Genomic DNA, 17,949 nt, shown 5'->3' on the forward strand with positions numbered 1-17,949 from the left:
AGGTAAAAAGCGGCCAAACGATGTTCCAAGGAAACAAAGATCCGATGAATATAAAAAGCTTAGCACTTCCCAGATTCGGCTATGAAGTTAAAAGATGCTAACCCCCTTTGAATCAGCCATTATAGTGTACCATATTTTTAACAATATATAGCGCTTACATATGTGGCATTTGGCATTACATTTGAACCAACTCCTCCTCGCCATGCCTGCCAGCGGCACCAGGGTATTTTCTATAATTTGCCCTTGTTTCCTCATGCACACCTCATCTTGCCCAAGCCCAGGGAGATGATATGTACCAGTCCTGGTAAGGGTGACCCAAGGCCATGCCTGGGAAAGAAGATAGCTCAGTGTTTAACCTGATCAGCTCAGGGAAGAGCAGGAGCCAGCTGGTAGTCAAATGAGGCAGACTGTTACTGGTATGTAGAGACCGGGGTGCTGCCAGGATCTGTAGCGTGTGCTGGTTTTTCATGCACTAGGGGGGGACAAATACTCTCAGGACTGTGGGGGGCTCTGGATAGAGCACACTCCCATATTAAAACAAATACGGAAACAACAACACCTCACAAAAAAGGCAATGACACAGCTCCTTTCAAAACTAACATGGGAAAAGCAATAGATCTGGCTTACTGGCTTACATGTAACACACCTTCCTTGTTTGTCTATGTGTGTGGTTGTATGGACTCCAGTTTTTATTTTTTTTAAAAGCCATATGAATGTAAGTGCTTCTTTATTGATTTGTGTATGTGTTGTGTAGCTCTGTGAATGGTTAAATGGTTGGATGGACAAATCTGGATGAATGATTGATAATTAATTGGTAAATGAATCGTTGGGTGCAGATTGCACCCATCTCATAGGCTGAAGCTTTAAACAATAATGATAAAAAATGGAAGAATTTGGTATTCTTCAATTTTTTATGACATGACTGTTTATAACGTGTCAAATATTAACACATTTTGCTAGTGTCAGCATTACAAAGTAGACAATCGTGTGAAGTAAGTTTTTAGATTGCTTGTGTGTGACACTTCCATGGTTTCATAGTAGGCGCGAGTGGCATTCTTTTACCAACGTGGGAGCCTTTGAATGACTGTCTCATGAAAAAAATCAAACAACAAAGTGCATGTAAGGAGAACATTTCAGGAGTTACTCCCTTTTGATTAGGAGAAGCTCTGGAAAGGCCCTAAATATGAGGTAAAACTTCTGACATGGAGGATCAGTAACATGATTTATTATTAACAAAGGCCACTAATTTAGCCTACTGCACCTCAAGGACACCTTCATATGCCAAAGTATATTCCAAGATATCTCATGAGTCAAAACTCTGCTATCTGAAAACCTTAGCACCAATTATGACATTGAGGCTCACCACCAATGTGCAGCTCAACAAGATAGCTCACTGGGTGGGTGTAACTGCGGGACCAGAAATGGGCAGGAGACGTGTTTTAGTTACTCTTGCTTTTAATTGCTCGTACAGTGCATCAGTACAGGTTTTTCTAACTGTGTACCTCCGTGGTGATCTGCTTCTCTCTCGGTGTTGTTTCTTCCGGATTCCCTTTTCTTTCCTCCGGACTGGACTCCGCCGCTCAGGGGGATCTGGAGGCTCCGTGCTGGCCGCCCACGCCGAGGCCGAAGGGGAGAAAGGAAAAGAGAGGCAAGTATCAGAAAAAGCGCCACAGATAAGCAGGTGGAAACACAGGGATGGGGTAGTGAGGGAAATACTTAGTTTAGTGCTCTTGCTCTGTTAGTTTACAGTCAAGGAGGAGGGCGAGTGCTCGTGCTTTCCCCCCTGGAGACGTCCCTCAGGTTCCTCCCTCCCCGGTCTGCTAACAGTCGGGCTTTATCAGAGAACCACCCCAGGAAGCGTTTACGTACCTCCGTGAGCTGTACCCCTCCTGGCGTACGGCTGGGCGACGCGTGGTGTTGGCCTCCAGGCTTTCCCTGTTCTTCCTTGGGAGTCTCGATGCCTCCTTCCTCCTGCAAGGCTCGGTCCGAACTGCTCTCGGATATCAGCTCCCAGGTCAACTCTTGATCCGCCGGCTCTCCTTCGGAGCGAGGGGTCTCGTCTATCCTCCTGATGCTGTTGCTCCGCTTGTCCTCGCTCTCTCCGCTTCCTCCTCTCCTCCGCTCCTCTTCTCCGCTTTCTCGTCCTTCTTCACTCCGCTCCTCCACGCTGCTTCCCGCCACTCCGCTCCTCTCCACTCTGACCTCTCCTCCGGTGTATAGACACACCTGGGGTTGGGCGTTCTCCTCTTTTATCCACCTGTGAGACTCCTCCCCTTCTACACCTCCGGGCTGGTTAAAGGGCCATACATCCTCCTCGTCACAACTGTAGGAGTCGGGGCTGTACCACTCCGAATACTGCGTGGGCTGTGGAAAGAAGAGGGGGGGGTCACATTGGGTCAGTTCGCGCCCTGTTGCGGGGCTCCCCATGGGAACCCCGTTACACACCTCCCCCCCTGGACGCTTCCGCTCGGGAAGCGGATGACGAGACAGAAAGTCAGCCCCAACATTGTCCACACCACGCTTGTGGCATACACTGAAGGAGTACGGCTGTAAGGCCAGGAACCACCTCATGATCCTGGCATTGGAGGATTTGTTCCGCGCCATCCAAGTAAGGGGCGCGTGGTCTGTGTAGAGTGAGAAGGGTCGGCCCTCGAGGTAATAGGCCAGTTTTTCCACGGCCCACCGGACCGCCAGGCACTCCTTCTCCACCGTAGCATACTTTAGTTCCCGAGGGAACAGTTTCCGACTGACGAACAGGATGGGGTGGTCCAATCCGTCCCGGCCTTCTTGGGACAGCACCGCGCCGATCCCAAACTCGGACGCGTCAGTGTGCAAGGCGAAGGGACGCGTAAAATCCGGTGAATTGAGGACGGGGGTGGAAGTAATTCTTTTCTTCAACTCGTTGAAAGAGTCCAGCATGACCACCGTGGGTTTGGCTAGTGCGGCCTGTTTGACTGAGGTCTGCAGGGCATCCGTGAGGGGGGAGGCCACCTGGGCAAAGTTCGGTATAAAACGTCGATAGTACCCGATTAGCCCCAAAAACGCCCGTAGTTCTTTTTTTGTGGTGGGAAACGGTGCCTCCGAAATGGCCCGGACTTTCTCCGTTTGGGGCTCGATCATGCCGTGTCCCAGGACGTACCCCAGGTACTTCACTTTGTGAAAGGCTAGCCGTGATTTTCTTGCATTAATCTTTAGTCCCGCCTGGTTCAGGGTATCCAACACTTGCGACAGGTGTCTCAAATGGGTCGTCCAGTCGGGGCTGAACACCACAATGTCGTCTAGGTAAGCGGAGGTGAAGGACGACAGACCGTGTAGCACGTTATTCATAAGTCTCTGAAAGGTGGCGGGGGCTCCGTGAAGGCCAAACGGTAGTACCGTGAACTCATAATGGCCCTCCGTGGTTGAAAAGGCTGTTTTATGCCGGTCCTCCTCCCTCAGCGGTACCTGCCAGTACCCTTTAGTGAGGTCTATCGTGCTTATGTACTGCGCCTCTCCCAGCTTTTCTATGAGTTCGTCAATCCGTGGGATGGGATATGCATCGAACTTTGAGATGGCGTTCAGGGCCCGAAAGTCCATACAGAATCGACGTGATCCGTCCGGTTTGGGTATGAGAACGATGGGGCTTGACCAATTGCTGTGCGAGGGGCGGATGACTCCTAGTTGTAGCATGTCAGTTACCTCGCGGCGTATGTCTTGTCTCCTGGCTTCTGGGATCCGATAAGGTCGTATTTTTACCGTCTTTCCTGGATCGGTATCTATGCGGTGTTCGGCCAGCGTGGTTTTCCCCGGGAGGTCTGAAAACACCTGTTCCTGTTTCAGCAGGACGTCCATCAGCTCTTGTTTTTCCTCCTGTCTCAAATCATCGTTGATCACGAGCAGGGGAATCGTAGAGAGGCAAGGGTTTTTATCCGACTCTGCAAGGTGGACCGGACGGGGGGGTGTCCCTAACCATTTTTTTAGCAGGTTTATGTGGTAGACTTGCTTTTTTCTGGCGTTCATTTGTAGCCGGTAACTGGTCTTACCGATCTTCTCCACGACTTGGTACGGACCACTCCACGCTGCCTTGAATTTTTGTGTGGAGGAGGGCAACAACACTAGAGCCCATTCACCTTTTTCCAAGCTCCTCCATTTCTTTCCTTTATCATAAAGGGTCTTCTGTTTGTTCTGGTGTTTCTCGAGATTGGCGAACGCCAGGTCCCTTAGTTTCCCTAGCTTGGAACGCAGGTTTCGAGCATATTCTAGAGTGTTTGCGGTTTCTTCCGGGGTTTCGTTTTCCCACGCCTCCTTGGTCATGTCCAGTAGTGATCTGGGCTTTCTCCCATATAACATCTCAAAGGCCGAGACCCCTAAACTGCTTTGGGTTTGCCCTCGGATTACATACAAAGCAATGGGAAGCACCTGGTCCCATTCGTTACTGTTGACTTCCAGCATTTTTCTTAAGGTAGTTTTTAGGGTGCGGTTGTATCTCTCTACTAATCCGTCTGTTTGCGGGTGGTATACAGCGGTCCTTATCTGGTGTATATGAAGCACTTTACATACGTCCCCCATGAGGCGTGACACGAAAGGGGTCCCTTGATCGGTTAGTATTTCCTTAGGGAAACCGACCCGGGTGAATAGCTCAAGCATCTTGTCCGCCACATTCTTGGAGGTGGTGGATGTTAGGGGAAATGCTTCCGGGAATCGCGTGGCATAATCGACGATGACTAGGACGTAAGAATATCCCTTCTTTGTTTTTGGGAGAGGTCCAATAATGTCCATACCAATTCGTTCAAAGGGAACTCCGATAATGGGGAGGGGTTGTAATGGCACCGCAGGGGGCCTCGTCATGTTCCTGGTTTGGCAAATGGCACACTCCTTGCAGTAAGTCAAAGCGTCTTTGTATATCCCGGGCCAGTAAAAACACTTCAGGAGGTTCTGGGTGGTTTTCTCTGCTCCCGTGTGACCGGCGACTAAATGGGAATGCGAAAAGAACAGGACCTGTTCGCGGAATGTCACAGGAACCAACAACTGCTCTGGGTCCTCTTTCCCCCCTTGGCGGTACAACAGGCCGTTTTTGATATACAGTCTCGGATAACGCCGTGGGTCCTCGTCTTGGGTGTGATGTGCCTTCTCCCAGGCGTTGATCAAGGTGGAGTCATTGGCCTGGGCGAATTGGAAACTGCGGTCCAATGTCCAGGGATCCGAGGAAGCTAAGGCCGTCACCGCTTCTGATGTTCTTCTGGTTACCAGTGTCCTCTTTGTCTGGGCCATGCTCCGCTCGAACATGGACAAAAAGGGCGGGTTGTCCGTTCCGATTATCAGATCTTCAGGGAGCGTCGATAATACCCCAACCCGAACCCTTACGGCTGGTCCTTCCTGGGGTTCTAGGGACAACAGAGCGACGGGATAGGGTTTCACATCCCCGTGGACACAACGGATGTATACTTGTTCGTGGGGTATGAGCTGGTGGGGCCTTACGTGGTGGGCCTGGATTACCGACTGACGGCAGCCAGAATCCAGGAGCGCCTGCACTGGGTTACCGTTTATCCTCATACTTACGCGGTATGCGTGTCCCATCTCAGCCGAGTAGAGGACGGTGCGGGGCAGATATCCTACTTCCATTGGTTCGTCTGCTGGTCTTCTCCTGGGGCAATGTCGGGCTATGTGACCCCAGGTCCCGCACTCAAAGCACTGTGGCCCAGTGTGAGGGAGGGGTTCGCTTTTCCAGGGACGGGGTTTGGGTGGTTCTGGAGCCCTCATGAGTTTTTTTTCAGGTCTGAAGGGCGTCTTCCCCTTGTCGGTCTCCAGGGCCTGCAGGGGTCTCTGTTGTACTCGGGAATAGGTGTTAGCCATCTCTACGGCTTGAGCTGTCGTCAGATCAGGGTGTTGTTTTAGCCACCTCTGAGTGGCAAAGGGTAGCGCTTCTACAAACTGTTCCAGGTAAATCCGGTCCATTATTTCCTCTTTTGTGCTTTCGTTCGGGCTGAGCCACTTGTCGGCGGCCATCTTCAGTCTGACAAAGAGGGTTTTTGGCGTTTTTCCGGTTACGCCTCGTTCTCGCCGGAACCTCAGCCGGTAGGCTTCCCTGTCCAATCCCAGATGGTCCAGGATAATCCGTTTGATATCTGTATAAGGGGTATCACCCCTTGGATTGGCCACCTGGTAGGCGGCTTGTGCCTCGCCAACCAACAGTGGGGCCAAAAAAAAACGGCCATTTGGCCCCAGGCCATCCACAGGCTCTGGCCGCCCGTTCAAAATTTAATAAGAAAGCATCGGGGTCCTCTCCAGGTTGATACTTTTGTAGAGAGACCCCTCCTATGGTGTGGGGTATGTTACTGACTGACACCGGGCCTGACGTGAGAGGGGGGTCCAAAGCACGGGCCGTCACGGCGGTTTTTATCAGCTCTCGGTCGGCTTCTGCTGCCCTGAGCTGTTGCTCTGCCAACCTCTCCAGCCTCTCCTGCCCTTGCACCAAGGCTTGAACCACGCTCTCCATCTTCTGGTCGCAGATGGCTATGTTGCCCGCATTCTCCACCACTGTAACTGCGGGACCAGAAATGGGCAGGAGACGTGTTTTAGTTACTCTTGCTTTTAATTGCTCGTACAGTGCATCAGTACAGGTTTTTCTAACTGTGGACCTCCGTGGTGATCTGCTTCTCTCTCGGTGTTGTTTCTTCCGGATTCCCTTTTCTTTCCTCCGGACTGGACTCCGCCGCTCAGGGGGATCTGGAGGCTCCGTGCTGGCCGCCCACGCCGAGGCCGAAGGGGAGAAAGGAAAAGAGAGGCAAGTATCAGAAAAAGCGCCACAGATAAGCAGGTGGAAACACAGGGATGGGGTAGTGAGGGAAATACTTAGTTTAGTGCTCTTGCTCTGTTAGTTTACAGTCAAGGAGGAGGGCGAGTGCTCGTGCTTTCCCCCCTAGAGACGTCCCTCAGGTTCCTCCCTCCCCGGTCTGCTAACAGTCGGGCTTTATCAGAGAACCACCCCAGGAAGCGTTTACGTACCTCCGTGAGCCGTACCCCTCCTGGCGTACGGCAGGGCGACGCGTGGTGTTGGCCTCCAGGCTTTCCCTGTTCTTCCTTGGGAGTCTCGATGCCTCCTTCCTCCTGCAAGGCTCGGTCCGAACTGCTCTCGGATATCAGCTCCCAGGTCCACTCTTGATCCGCCGGCTCTCCTTCGGAGCGAGGGGTCTCGTCTATCCTCCTGATGCTGTTGCTCCGCTTGTCCTCGCTCTCTCCGCTTCCTCCTCTCCTCCGCTCCTCTTCTCCGCTTTCTCGTCCTTCTTCACTCCGCTCCTCCACGCTGCTTCCCGCCACTCCGCTCCTCTCCACTCTGACCTCTCCTCCGGTGTATAGACACACCTGGGGTTGGGCGTTCTCCTCTTTTATCCACCTGTGAGACTCATCCCCTTCTACACCTCCGGGCTGGTTAAAGGGCCATACATCCTCCTCGTCACAACTGTAGGAGTCGGGGCTGTACCACTCCGAATACTGCGTGGGCTGTGGAAAGAAGAGGGGGGGGTCACATTGGGTCAGTTCGCGCCCTGTTGCGGGGCTCCCCATGGGAACCCCGTTACAGTGGGGCACCAGCCGCTGTGAACCGTGCTTCTCTTTTTACCATTGTTAAACACTGACTTAGGTTCTTCTATATCTACTGTTGAGCAAAGACTGAAACATAGTGGTGGTACAAGTCTGCATCTTGTGATTTCAACAATAACTCATCACCACTTTTAAAAGTAACCAGCTGCCACTGCTGCGAATGAGCATAAAGTTACTAGCTCTAGTTTACCTTGTGTAGTTAGTGCTCCCACTGGCTTAGAGGCTGATAACATCAACGGAATAACCTTACAGCATTTAGGGCCACATGCACCAAGCACAATACCAGTCGCAAACTGGCCGATTCGCAGAATCAGCCCCTTTACGACTGGTATTTTGCCATTTGGGATGCATCAACCCAAAAGCAATTTGCAAATGCAGTTATGGAATCGCAAATTGCGTTTCCCCAAATGCGATGCATTATGCATTCGCAAATTATCATCAACTTCAAGTTGATGGTAATTTGCAATTCATTTGAAAAATGCAAAACAAAGCATTTTTCAAAGTGCATTGTGGTGCATACACATGCCCTCAGGGCATGTGTGTGCACCAGTGTGCATACTTACCTTTTTTGGGGGTGCATATTTGGTACTCGGAAATTGAGAATGCAATCCCATTCAATCCTATGGCCTTTAGGCCCATAGGAATGAATGTTAAACCATTCCTTAATAGCGAATCCCAATTTGCGATTCGCTATTAAGGAATATGTAGGAATTGCAATTATTTTTGTGAAACCTATATGCATAGGTAATTGAGACTCCTTAATAGCGATTCCTTAATAATTGCTACTAAGGACTGGCAATTCCTACTTTTGATATATGTGCCCCATAGTCCTCCTACCTATTGAACATGATAACAAATTAGATGCGAATACATGCCAAAAACTTGGTGGAGTCTTACAAATGTTAACGTTTTGATAATGGATTGTTAGTATGGTTTCTAACTTAATGATGGTGTTTATTCATCTTTGTAGGCAGGATGCACTCAAAACGTCTTGAAAAACAATGATGGTTTGACTTTGTTTTATGGTTGTTAAGTACAATCAGATATCACTGTGGAACTCTATTATTAGCTTACTATCTACTATGACGCTACCATGACGCAGAAGTTTAACTTACCTTACATTTACCATTTATCTCTATATCAGTTTCCATGTAGTATTTCTGCTACCTGGAAAAACTATGGTGAATATTGGTGGAAGATCTTTATCTTTTGAAATATTTGGTTAATTCTGAGGACATTTTTTTTAATACTGAAAAATGTATTTTCAGGAACTTTTTATGTTTTTTCAAGATTAAAATGACCAACGAAACAATAGTCTCCATAGGAAACAGGAGGACAGCAAAGGGGAAAAAATGAAGGGTGTTGGAGAATACACTGTTGAGCCATGACAAGCTCACAATAGATGTTCATATTTCTCTCCAATATAACAAGGACAGGATGGCAGAGGCTACCATATGTCGCTGTACTGCCATATTGCTCTACTATTCTTCCTCAAAAGATGTAATGGCTTTGCACCACCAGAAGCAGGTACTGGTGGAGGTACAGATGCACCGGGTTTTGGTGTAGGTGCTGATGGAGGCAGCAGTAGTAGAATGTGCTACTAGAGGGACAGATATAGTGTGTGGGAATGGTGGGGGTGCTGATAAAGCAGAAAAAGTTGAAGGTGTTGCAGTAACTGAAGTGGCCACTGCATATATTCCTTCTTCAACCACTTCTATTTTCTTTTGATGCCTCATTTCCGGGTGCGCCAACCTGGTGAAATGAATTGCCTGCAGGTGTTTTCTCATTCCAGTGGTACCAAATTGTTTAATGTTCCCACATGAAATAAATTAGTTACATAGATTCCATGTGATACATTGGGCATTGATTGTTTTCCCACCAGGTGTAATTGACTAAAAAATCCCATACAATTGACTTGTTTTTTTAAATGAATCCGCACCACCTTTTCTACCTCCTGTTGCAATTAAACTGGATCTTTTTCACCTATTGCCGTTATTCTGAAGTTGCAAAGTGGCACGAAAAAAAATATTCCCTTTTCGAAAGAACACAACATTCCCGTTTGAATATATCAAATTACAAAACCCCTTAATCTACACAAACCTTATAAATTCAAAAGTTATAGTTATATCTTAAAGTTATACTTAATTTAGTCTGACTGGCAAGTTGACAACACTGTGTCAGAGTGGTATGAGTTATATTATGTTTTCGCCTGGCCACAAATTATAAGTTTGAGATTTAATAGCTTTTGAAGTTATAAGGTTTTTGCAGTTTAAGCTGTTTGTATAGAAATAATAAATTAATTTTTCTGAACTATAACCATTCTTAAATCTTTTTTTCATTGAATATATATTTCCACCTTGCCCTGGTGTGCTGATTTTTGTTATCCTATGACTCCAGCCCCTCTCTTCGATTACTCTCCTGCCACTGGACCGTTTGCGTCAGTCACCAAGGCAGATGCATAGCAAGCTTGTATAATGGATTCTGAGAAATGTGACTATATCCCTGGGACAAGGAAGGCGAAGCCCGTAGAGCTTTGTTGCTACAAATAAGCATTCATAAGTAGCAATATGCAGAGAACAATAATTCAGCTCGGAGGGGCATTGGCTGTTCTACGTTAAGATCAGTGCAGGAATCTAATTAGTGCACCAATATAAATGGCCACCACAGGGAAGCATATTGCAACAAATGTGTTTGTTGCTAGACAAACGGGTACAGACACCTTACACAGCAATACTGCAACTTTATCTTCAGCTCCAGAAATCCTGGTGCCACTGCTTTTGAGGAAGCACCGCTGCATTCTGATAATTTGTTTTTTATCTTCATAAATGTTTTCCATACAAATAAACATTCAACAACAATCTGTTATAAATATTTTATTGCAGCCTACTTTGATTTCCCTTTTTGTTTTAGGGAAGTTACAACCTCAATGGGCCTGTATGCTTGCGTTTCCAAAATAATCCTTTTCATATCTAAACGCCGGAGGTTTGTTTACCACTTGAGATAAGTAAGCCACTGGTTAAGCAGCAGCATTGTGAGAGTAGGACAAGCAGAATCTACTGATTCAATTGGAATACTAGCAAAACAAAATCCTCCCTCCCCAAGCAAAACTGGTCCATGTTGTGACACTGCTGAGCATTTCGTACTGAGAATACTAAAAGCTGTTGAACAGACTGCATCAGAAAGCCAATTCATAAAATCCGACAAAGCCTAACCCTCCTAAGGAAGAGAACGTGGTAGGGTGGAAAGCATATCTGAATATTAAGCTCGGATGTCTCTGGAGTGTTCCTTCATGAACGATTGCTGTGAATTTTATTCTGCCTCCAGCAATTGGAATACGAGGAGCAGCAGTATTTTCCGCCTTGCTGAAATAAGGAATTCCTTTGAAATTAAAATGAGCTGTTTGCTTTTCAGCAGATGCTTTTTTCCTTGTACTGTTTAATCATTTAAATATGAATGTAATATTTTTAATGTATTTGCTCATCACATCCTGTGATCGTTTATGCCTTCTAAGAGCAGAATTAGCAAACACGAGTTCTGTGCCTCCTATTGTATTCACACGTATATGCACAAATGTTAGAAACTAGAACCCAGCACTGATGTTAGTATTTTAGTGTCGTCCTGCTCATATACAGCAGAAAACGCGCCCTAAGGGCTCGTGGAATGAGGTCTCATAGAATGTGAACACAATAGTCAAACTAATCTCAAATGCTATCTATGCAGTGCATGTTGGAACCTGTTTTTCTTTGCTTTGAATGCAGTCCAGAGTAGTGCAATGAGGAAGCTTACCTCACAGAATAATATATGGAATTTTTCACTTTTTTATTCCCATGTCCTGTCTATAGATATGACAGCTTCCTTATGGCTGCAAAGATTGCATAAGCCAGGTTCTGCAAAACAATCGGTTAGAACTATATGAGAACAACACAGGGCTTCTAAGCTTTGAGTTTGATTTAGGAAATCAAGATCTCAATCAATACTGGGGAGGTGACATAGATTAAATCTACCTTGTTTCTTTCAATTAGTGCACTTTCTTTTACACGAGTGGTGCAGTGGAATTATTAAGGATGCATTTATATATTACTGCCATTATCATCTAGTTGTGACAGAAGTCCTAAACTAGAGAGGTGATTCACTATCATATACTAGGAAAATGGGTTATTAGTTGGTGGGGTATTCACCCTCAACTAGTAATAATACCACAATCACTAAATAGATCTTGAAAAGTCTCAGTAAATTAATCCTTGCTCAATGCTTGGTAGATTGGCAAATGAGCAGTCAGGATTGTTTTAGGAGCTAGGCATGTGTAAAGTATTTAATATTACCAAAACAGTAAAAAAGGTAACAGACAATGCACAATAAAAATTCAACAGCAATTTATAAAAATAGAAACAATTTCTATCTTTAAAATGACAGCAACACCAGCAATTTATAAAAATAGAAACAATTTCTATCTTTAAAATGACAGCAACACGTCAAAAAGCCAATGAGGGAACCGGAGATATGACGTTTTGAAGATTATATAACAAAAAGTGTTCCTTATAGTGCAAAAGCATAAAGCACCACTTGCAACCAATAGGGGTTGCGCTACCGGGACACAATAAAAGTTTCAGGCCTACCGCGATAGTGCACTGGCCAACTAGGCTGCAGGCTAGGTTCTGGTCAAAGTTTTACCTTCAGGCTTAAGGTCCTATTTATGAGCTGGTTTGTGTCATTCTTGCAAGAGCAACGCAAACCGTATGTCAGATTTATGAAGCCACGCAAGGCAACTTTGCACGGCCAGAGTGGCTCTATAACTCTGCAGTAAGGTAACACAGGGCAAATCACTGTGTTGCCTTACTGTTGTCTTACTCTGCCCTGGTAAGGCGTTGCGCGGGTGTTCCCATGGTTTTTGACATATTCCCAGATTAACCAGAACTGGTAAGCTTCGGAATGCACTAGAAAGATATGCCTTCCCATAAGAGATGCAACAAGGAGAAATATCATTTTTTCCCCTCGTCCCCTCGTTACTTTCTCTTTCTATGTGTGCTGCATTCTGCAGCACACATAGAAACAGAAAAGAGCCTCTCAGGATTGTTTTTGTGCAGGAAGGTGTATCAAAAACAATCTTGCTAGCACTGCAGGCATTGTTGCACCATGGTGCAAGGGTGCCTGCATTGGGGCTAGGCTGCCAGAAGGGTGCCAGTTCAGAGAAAAAGGCAGCAATGCACTGTATTGCCTTAAATACAGTGCATTCCTGCCCTTGACTTGTCACACAGCACAGCAAGGTGACTTGCTGTGCTGCGTGACATTTTCATAAATAGGTCCCTTAGTCTTTATCTTGGTTCTTTTATCTGATCAAAGGGCTCGTTGGTTGGTCCATGAGCCGGCTAGATACAAGGTTTGAGTCGCCGACGGCAGCCTGATGCCACCAAGAGGCTCAGAGGTTAGACGGGAGTCGAGTCATTAGTGTCAAAGGTGATGAGAATCTCAGAGTGACCGTCAACAGCTCCCTTCTCAGCTTCGAGTTACGCTCCTTCTGGAGCTTTTCAGTACGATGAACCAGTGTGGTCAATTTGAAAGGTGAGTTGACATTGGTGACTTGACTCTCGATTTCGAGCTGATCTCCTCTTAAAACATTTCCGAGAAAACTTTGCAGAAAGTTTCCAACTTTTACATCTTACTCTTTCTTGGCTCCTTTGTGGAGAATAAGGGCCCACTAGCTCTAGTCAAGTGTTCAAAGACTCTGCAAAGCCTCTTGGGGGCTTGAACTCAATTTCTCACAATGTACCTGCACAGTCCTGGAAAATTCCAGTTGCTATTGGTCAGCTGGGGTGAACCTTTATTTGGCTTTGCAGGTGACATTTTCCTTCTGTGCTTTACCTGCAGCTAATCAGGAAGTCCACCCCTTTCTGTTTAGTCAAGCACAGTCCATTTTTGGTAGAGTTGTTGGAGTCAAGCAGGTGTAGTCTTTCAGAAGACAGGCCTTCCATTGTGCAGTCCAGGTCCCAGCAGGGCAGTAGATCTTCTTCTTTTGTTCCATGCAGTGTCCTGAAGAGATCCTGAAGTTCTTCCATATTTATCTACTGTCAGGGCCCTGAAACCAATAGGGACAAACTTTATGGTTGATCGCAAAACTATGCAGGGTGCCAAGAATAAGAAAAGTATTTGATTTGCTTAATCCAGAAGCATGCTCTGTAACATGTACCAAGACCAAATGGAAACAAAAATACACAAGAAAGTAGTTATGTGGACTTTGGTCTGCATTAATTATGCTGATAGGCATTTTGCACCCTGCACTGCAGCACTTAATTAAACAGCACTTATGTTATAGGCAGCCAAATGCCAGTGGCATAGTGGGAAGGGCAGCGGGGTCACAGGGCGGTACCTCCATAAAAAGAAAGAACAAGATGATCACTGCAGGACACACACTGGTGTTCAGAGTGTCAGTTTTTGTCCTGTGATGGAATGTCCACAAATCAAGAAAGTAGTTTGTGGTAAATATACTGAAGACCTTGGCACATATTGTGTGTTTTATTGAGTATAATGTGAAAAACCATAGATATTTGATGTTGTCTTCTGTCTTAATCAAGAATAAAACTGAGAAGGAGCTGATTTATGCCAGTAAGCAGTTTGTAAATGATTACCAGCTTTTAAACCAGGTTTCAGATTCCATGTGTAATCACTGTTTGGAAGGGGCATGTAACTAGTGATTCTTTAGGAGACGTATCACTGTTTTGCAACCATAAAATGGTCACAAAATATTAAAATGTACTGACTCTCAAGTTGGAGTGGTTAGCCATTCACAAAAGGGAAGGATCAAAATGGGACCCTTCCCTTTGTGAAGTTGAAAAAAATCTATTTGGGAGCAGGTAGAAGCCAGAGGGCTCCTGCCGACTTGCCAGACAACTTTAAAACAAAAGCTAAACTCTTTAGGAAAACCGGCTCCATTTAGAGAAAACATTTACATGCTCTCACAGGCATAGTGAGCTGCAGACCCTATCCCTGTGATGGCATCCTTTCAGAATAAGTCACAATTTGCTTCATGTCTTATTAATATTCATGAGGTACGTCAGATTGAAATCCCCTCCGAATGGGAGTTTTGTGAACCGACCTTTTAGAACATAGGTCGGTTCACAAAATTCCATATTGGTCTAAAAAGTGCTGGCAGGAATTTGTGACCAGTATGTTTTACCAGTGTATGTACATCAAATCCTAAATTCCATTAAGGACAGTGTATTCTGTTTCATGTTACCATTGGTGTACAGTGAAATCCATTCATTTGGGCAGTCTGTTCCAAGTCAATATGTTTACCTAATTAGTTAATTTTTTTTCTAAACTCTTTCCCGTGTTGATGTAAGTTCCCCCTCCACACTGCCTGATATCAAGGTGTCCCCTAAAACTTAAATCATTGATATCAGTCCTGTTTTTGTTAGTTGGCACAGTGTCTGTTTATAGAAAAGACAGAGGTTCTTGTGGATAATAGGAAAAATGCTTGATAATGTACAGGCACAATTGCGATTGGTGGTTGGCAAAAGGATGCTGAAGGAGAAGACATTTATACAGACTGCAATCACGAGACCAAATGTTGTTTCTATACATTTTGAAGTATATTAGAAAAATATTGAAAAAGGTTGCTAAATTGTGCTCAGCATGCCAAGTGACTATAGAACCAACAAACAAACAATAGGTGACACATTATATCATCCAGCAAGGTTTCCTCATATGTTTAAATGACCATTGCATGATGCACACTTTTGAGCCACAGCCTACAGTTCATATTACTGAGGCTGTAAATGGTTTGTTTATTAAATTAGTCTATGGTGTTTCAATCTTGTACGCAATGGGGGTCTCATCAGGAAATAAAGATAGGGGACACCTAAGTACAAATCAAATAAAAAGAATTAACTAAGCAGAACGGAATTGAGAAATTATCTGTATTGTGCAATAAAAAACTATTGGATACCTGCAAAGTAGTATCTCAGTGAGCACAGCCGGTAAAGTGCTCAATAACCACATGAAAGAAGGGAAATATATTACTCACATAATATAATATATATTACTCACACAGAATGAAAAGCCACACTGTAGCATCATGGGTCGCTAGTAGTACACACAAGGCATGTTAGGGACTTACCCCAGTGAGAAGGGAATGCTGGCTGGTATCTGCGATGTATGGCGATGCACAGATTAAAAGGGAGATTCGGGCAGGATTGACACCGCTGAAACATAAAAATATACAGTAGTGTGATAAACTTATATGGGTCAAAAGGCAGCCAATTAAAAAAAAAGGCAGCCAATTAAAAGCAGGTACCCCATGTATACCATCAAGTAGTACTCACCAGTGGAATTGTCTGCGGTCAGATATCTGTTTAAATGCGGGTAGCGTGGGTCATAGAAAATCAGCACCACCACGCTGCTAATAATAAGATATCACCCCTGGTGAGAGAACCGCCAAGATCAGTCTCTAGTTGTACAATGACAGATATCTCTTTAAATGCTGTAAACGTGGTCCGTAGAAAATCAGCCGCAGCACATGGTTAACAATAGGATGAGAACTCGCGTCCCACCTGGTTAGAGAACCGCCGAGGTCAGTCTCTGGTTATACAATGACAAGGCAACTGGGCGTGTCTTCTATTGGCCAATTATAGAGTGTGCAGATGCATCCAAGATTGTGTGTGTTCCTGATGCGTTCAGACCCAGCTGGGAGAAAAAACGAGAGCATGCAACTCAGGGCTCTTTAACGTAGCCTATAACGGAGAGGTAAACAATTGGATATGTACCAAGGATCCACAGGCTAAAGATTTAAAGGAGAAGTTGAAAAGGTCATTTACTTACAAAAGTGTCTGTACAAATGTAAGATCTTAATTTCAATGGAGAAGGCATATGTTCATAATCTTAATGAAAAGAAGATTTTGTGCATGAACATACTTATTTGCCTTCAAATCCTCATAAAATTTGTGTTTTGATAAATAAGAACACAACTTCCATGGTTTTTTATGCATTCCCAGATTTACCAGAACTGGTAAATCTGTGAATGTGCCAAAAAGATATGCCTTTCCAGGAGAGGTGTAACAAGGGGAAATATCTGTATTTCTCCTCATTACTTCCTCTTACTATGTGCAGCACACATAAAAAGAGGAATTAGCCTCTCAGGATTGTTTTTGGTGCCCCTTTCTGCAAAGAAACAGCCCTGGATGCACCACAGGCTCCCTTGCACTATGGTGCCTGCATTGATGCTAGGAAGCCAAAACGGTGCCAGCACAAGGCCAAGGACTGAAATGCGTTGTATTATTTTAAATACGGCACGTTCCTGCCCTTTCCCTGTGACGCAGCGCAGCAAGGTGGATTGCTAAGGGGCACCACATTCTCATAGATATGCCCCAAAGTCTACAGTACACATTTTGGAAAAGGACTCTGATCTTGTGCTGAAGACATGACTTCTGGAAGGCTTGATTTAGAAATGCACCCTGCAATATTTGAGGATTCTTTCGCGTCCAGTGGGATTATTTTGTATGCTCTCCTAACTATTCACCCACAAAGGCATTTGCAACCCTCTTACAGGTCTAAAAGAATATAGCAAAAGAGGTGTCAGAACTGAGCGAGCCGACAGTGTCTGTCAGAGGACATGATATGGAAATGGATGCGCAGCAGTTTTTTTGCTGCTTCAAAAATTATTTCCTCCAAACGGCTGTATGTAATTGCATCATCACATGCTATGTGGGTTCATTCGAAATTGCACAGAGCCGTGTTTGCGCTGGAGAAATTTCTCGCTCTACTGAGAAATAGACCGTGCTGCATTTTCTGTTCAATCTCTTAAAAAAAAATTTTTGCCAGAAAAAACATCTCTTTATTTTGCAAGGAAGAAATCTTTGATGATAATGGTTACCCTTAAGCTGGCATGGGTCATTAAATTATAGTTTCAAACAAGCACCTATGACATCTATGTGTTCATCCCTACATTAATGTAGCCTGATGATATGATCCTCCCTGCGTAAATATGCTCAGATGTCTCGTCACAGTTAAGGAGTTTTTTTTCTGTGTTTCTATGTATTTGACCTGGAGTAACAGGCCTAAATTGTGTATGTTACTGGGGTGGGGTTTACTGTGAGTACCCACGGACACATAGTTAGTAGTTTGAGGCTATTATACCACAACAAGAGCCCCCTCTCGACTCTGTGGCAAATAAAGTACTTCTTTTTTAATTCTGGCCTTTAAATAGTGTTCTAATTATACAAACCAGTCATCCTGTGCTGTGAGAGAGCAGTAACACACTAAATGCCCCTTGGAAAACTGATAAATCTGCCAGTCTACCCCAGGTCGCCCCCGCACCATGCTAATGGCTCACCACCAATTCCGTGCACATTTTATCTGGTTTCAGCATCACTTGCCACA

General features: G+C 45.2%; 2 protein-coding genes across 2 annotated transcripts in view; one reads left to right on the plus strand and one right to left on the minus strand.

The window, feature by feature from the left end:
- The window catches only part of TRHDE (thyrotropin releasing hormone degrading enzyme), a 1,998,244-nt gene that overhangs the window by 1,394,721 nt on the left and 585,574 nt on the right, over positions 1 to 17,949 (plus strand). The gene's annotated exons all lie outside the window — the stretch shown is intronic.
- Positions 1,750 to 5,985, minus strand: LOC147750832 (uncharacterized). Its single transcript, XM_086952965.1, has 2 exons — positions 5,539 to 5,985; positions 1,750 to 2,364 (listed from the first exon to the last, which is right to left on the minus strand). Exons 1-2 carry the CDS (start codon positions 5,983 to 5,985, stop codon positions 1,750 to 1,752), a joined length of 1,062 nt encoding a protein of 353 aa, XP_086809091.1.

This window comes from Lissotriton vulgaris, chromosome 1_1, assembly GCF_964263255.1.
Source record: "Lissotriton vulgaris chromosome 1_1, aLisVul1.2, whole genome shotgun sequence".
Lineage (NCBI taxonomy): Eukaryota > Metazoa > Chordata > Amphibia > Caudata > Salamandridae > Lissotriton > Lissotriton vulgaris.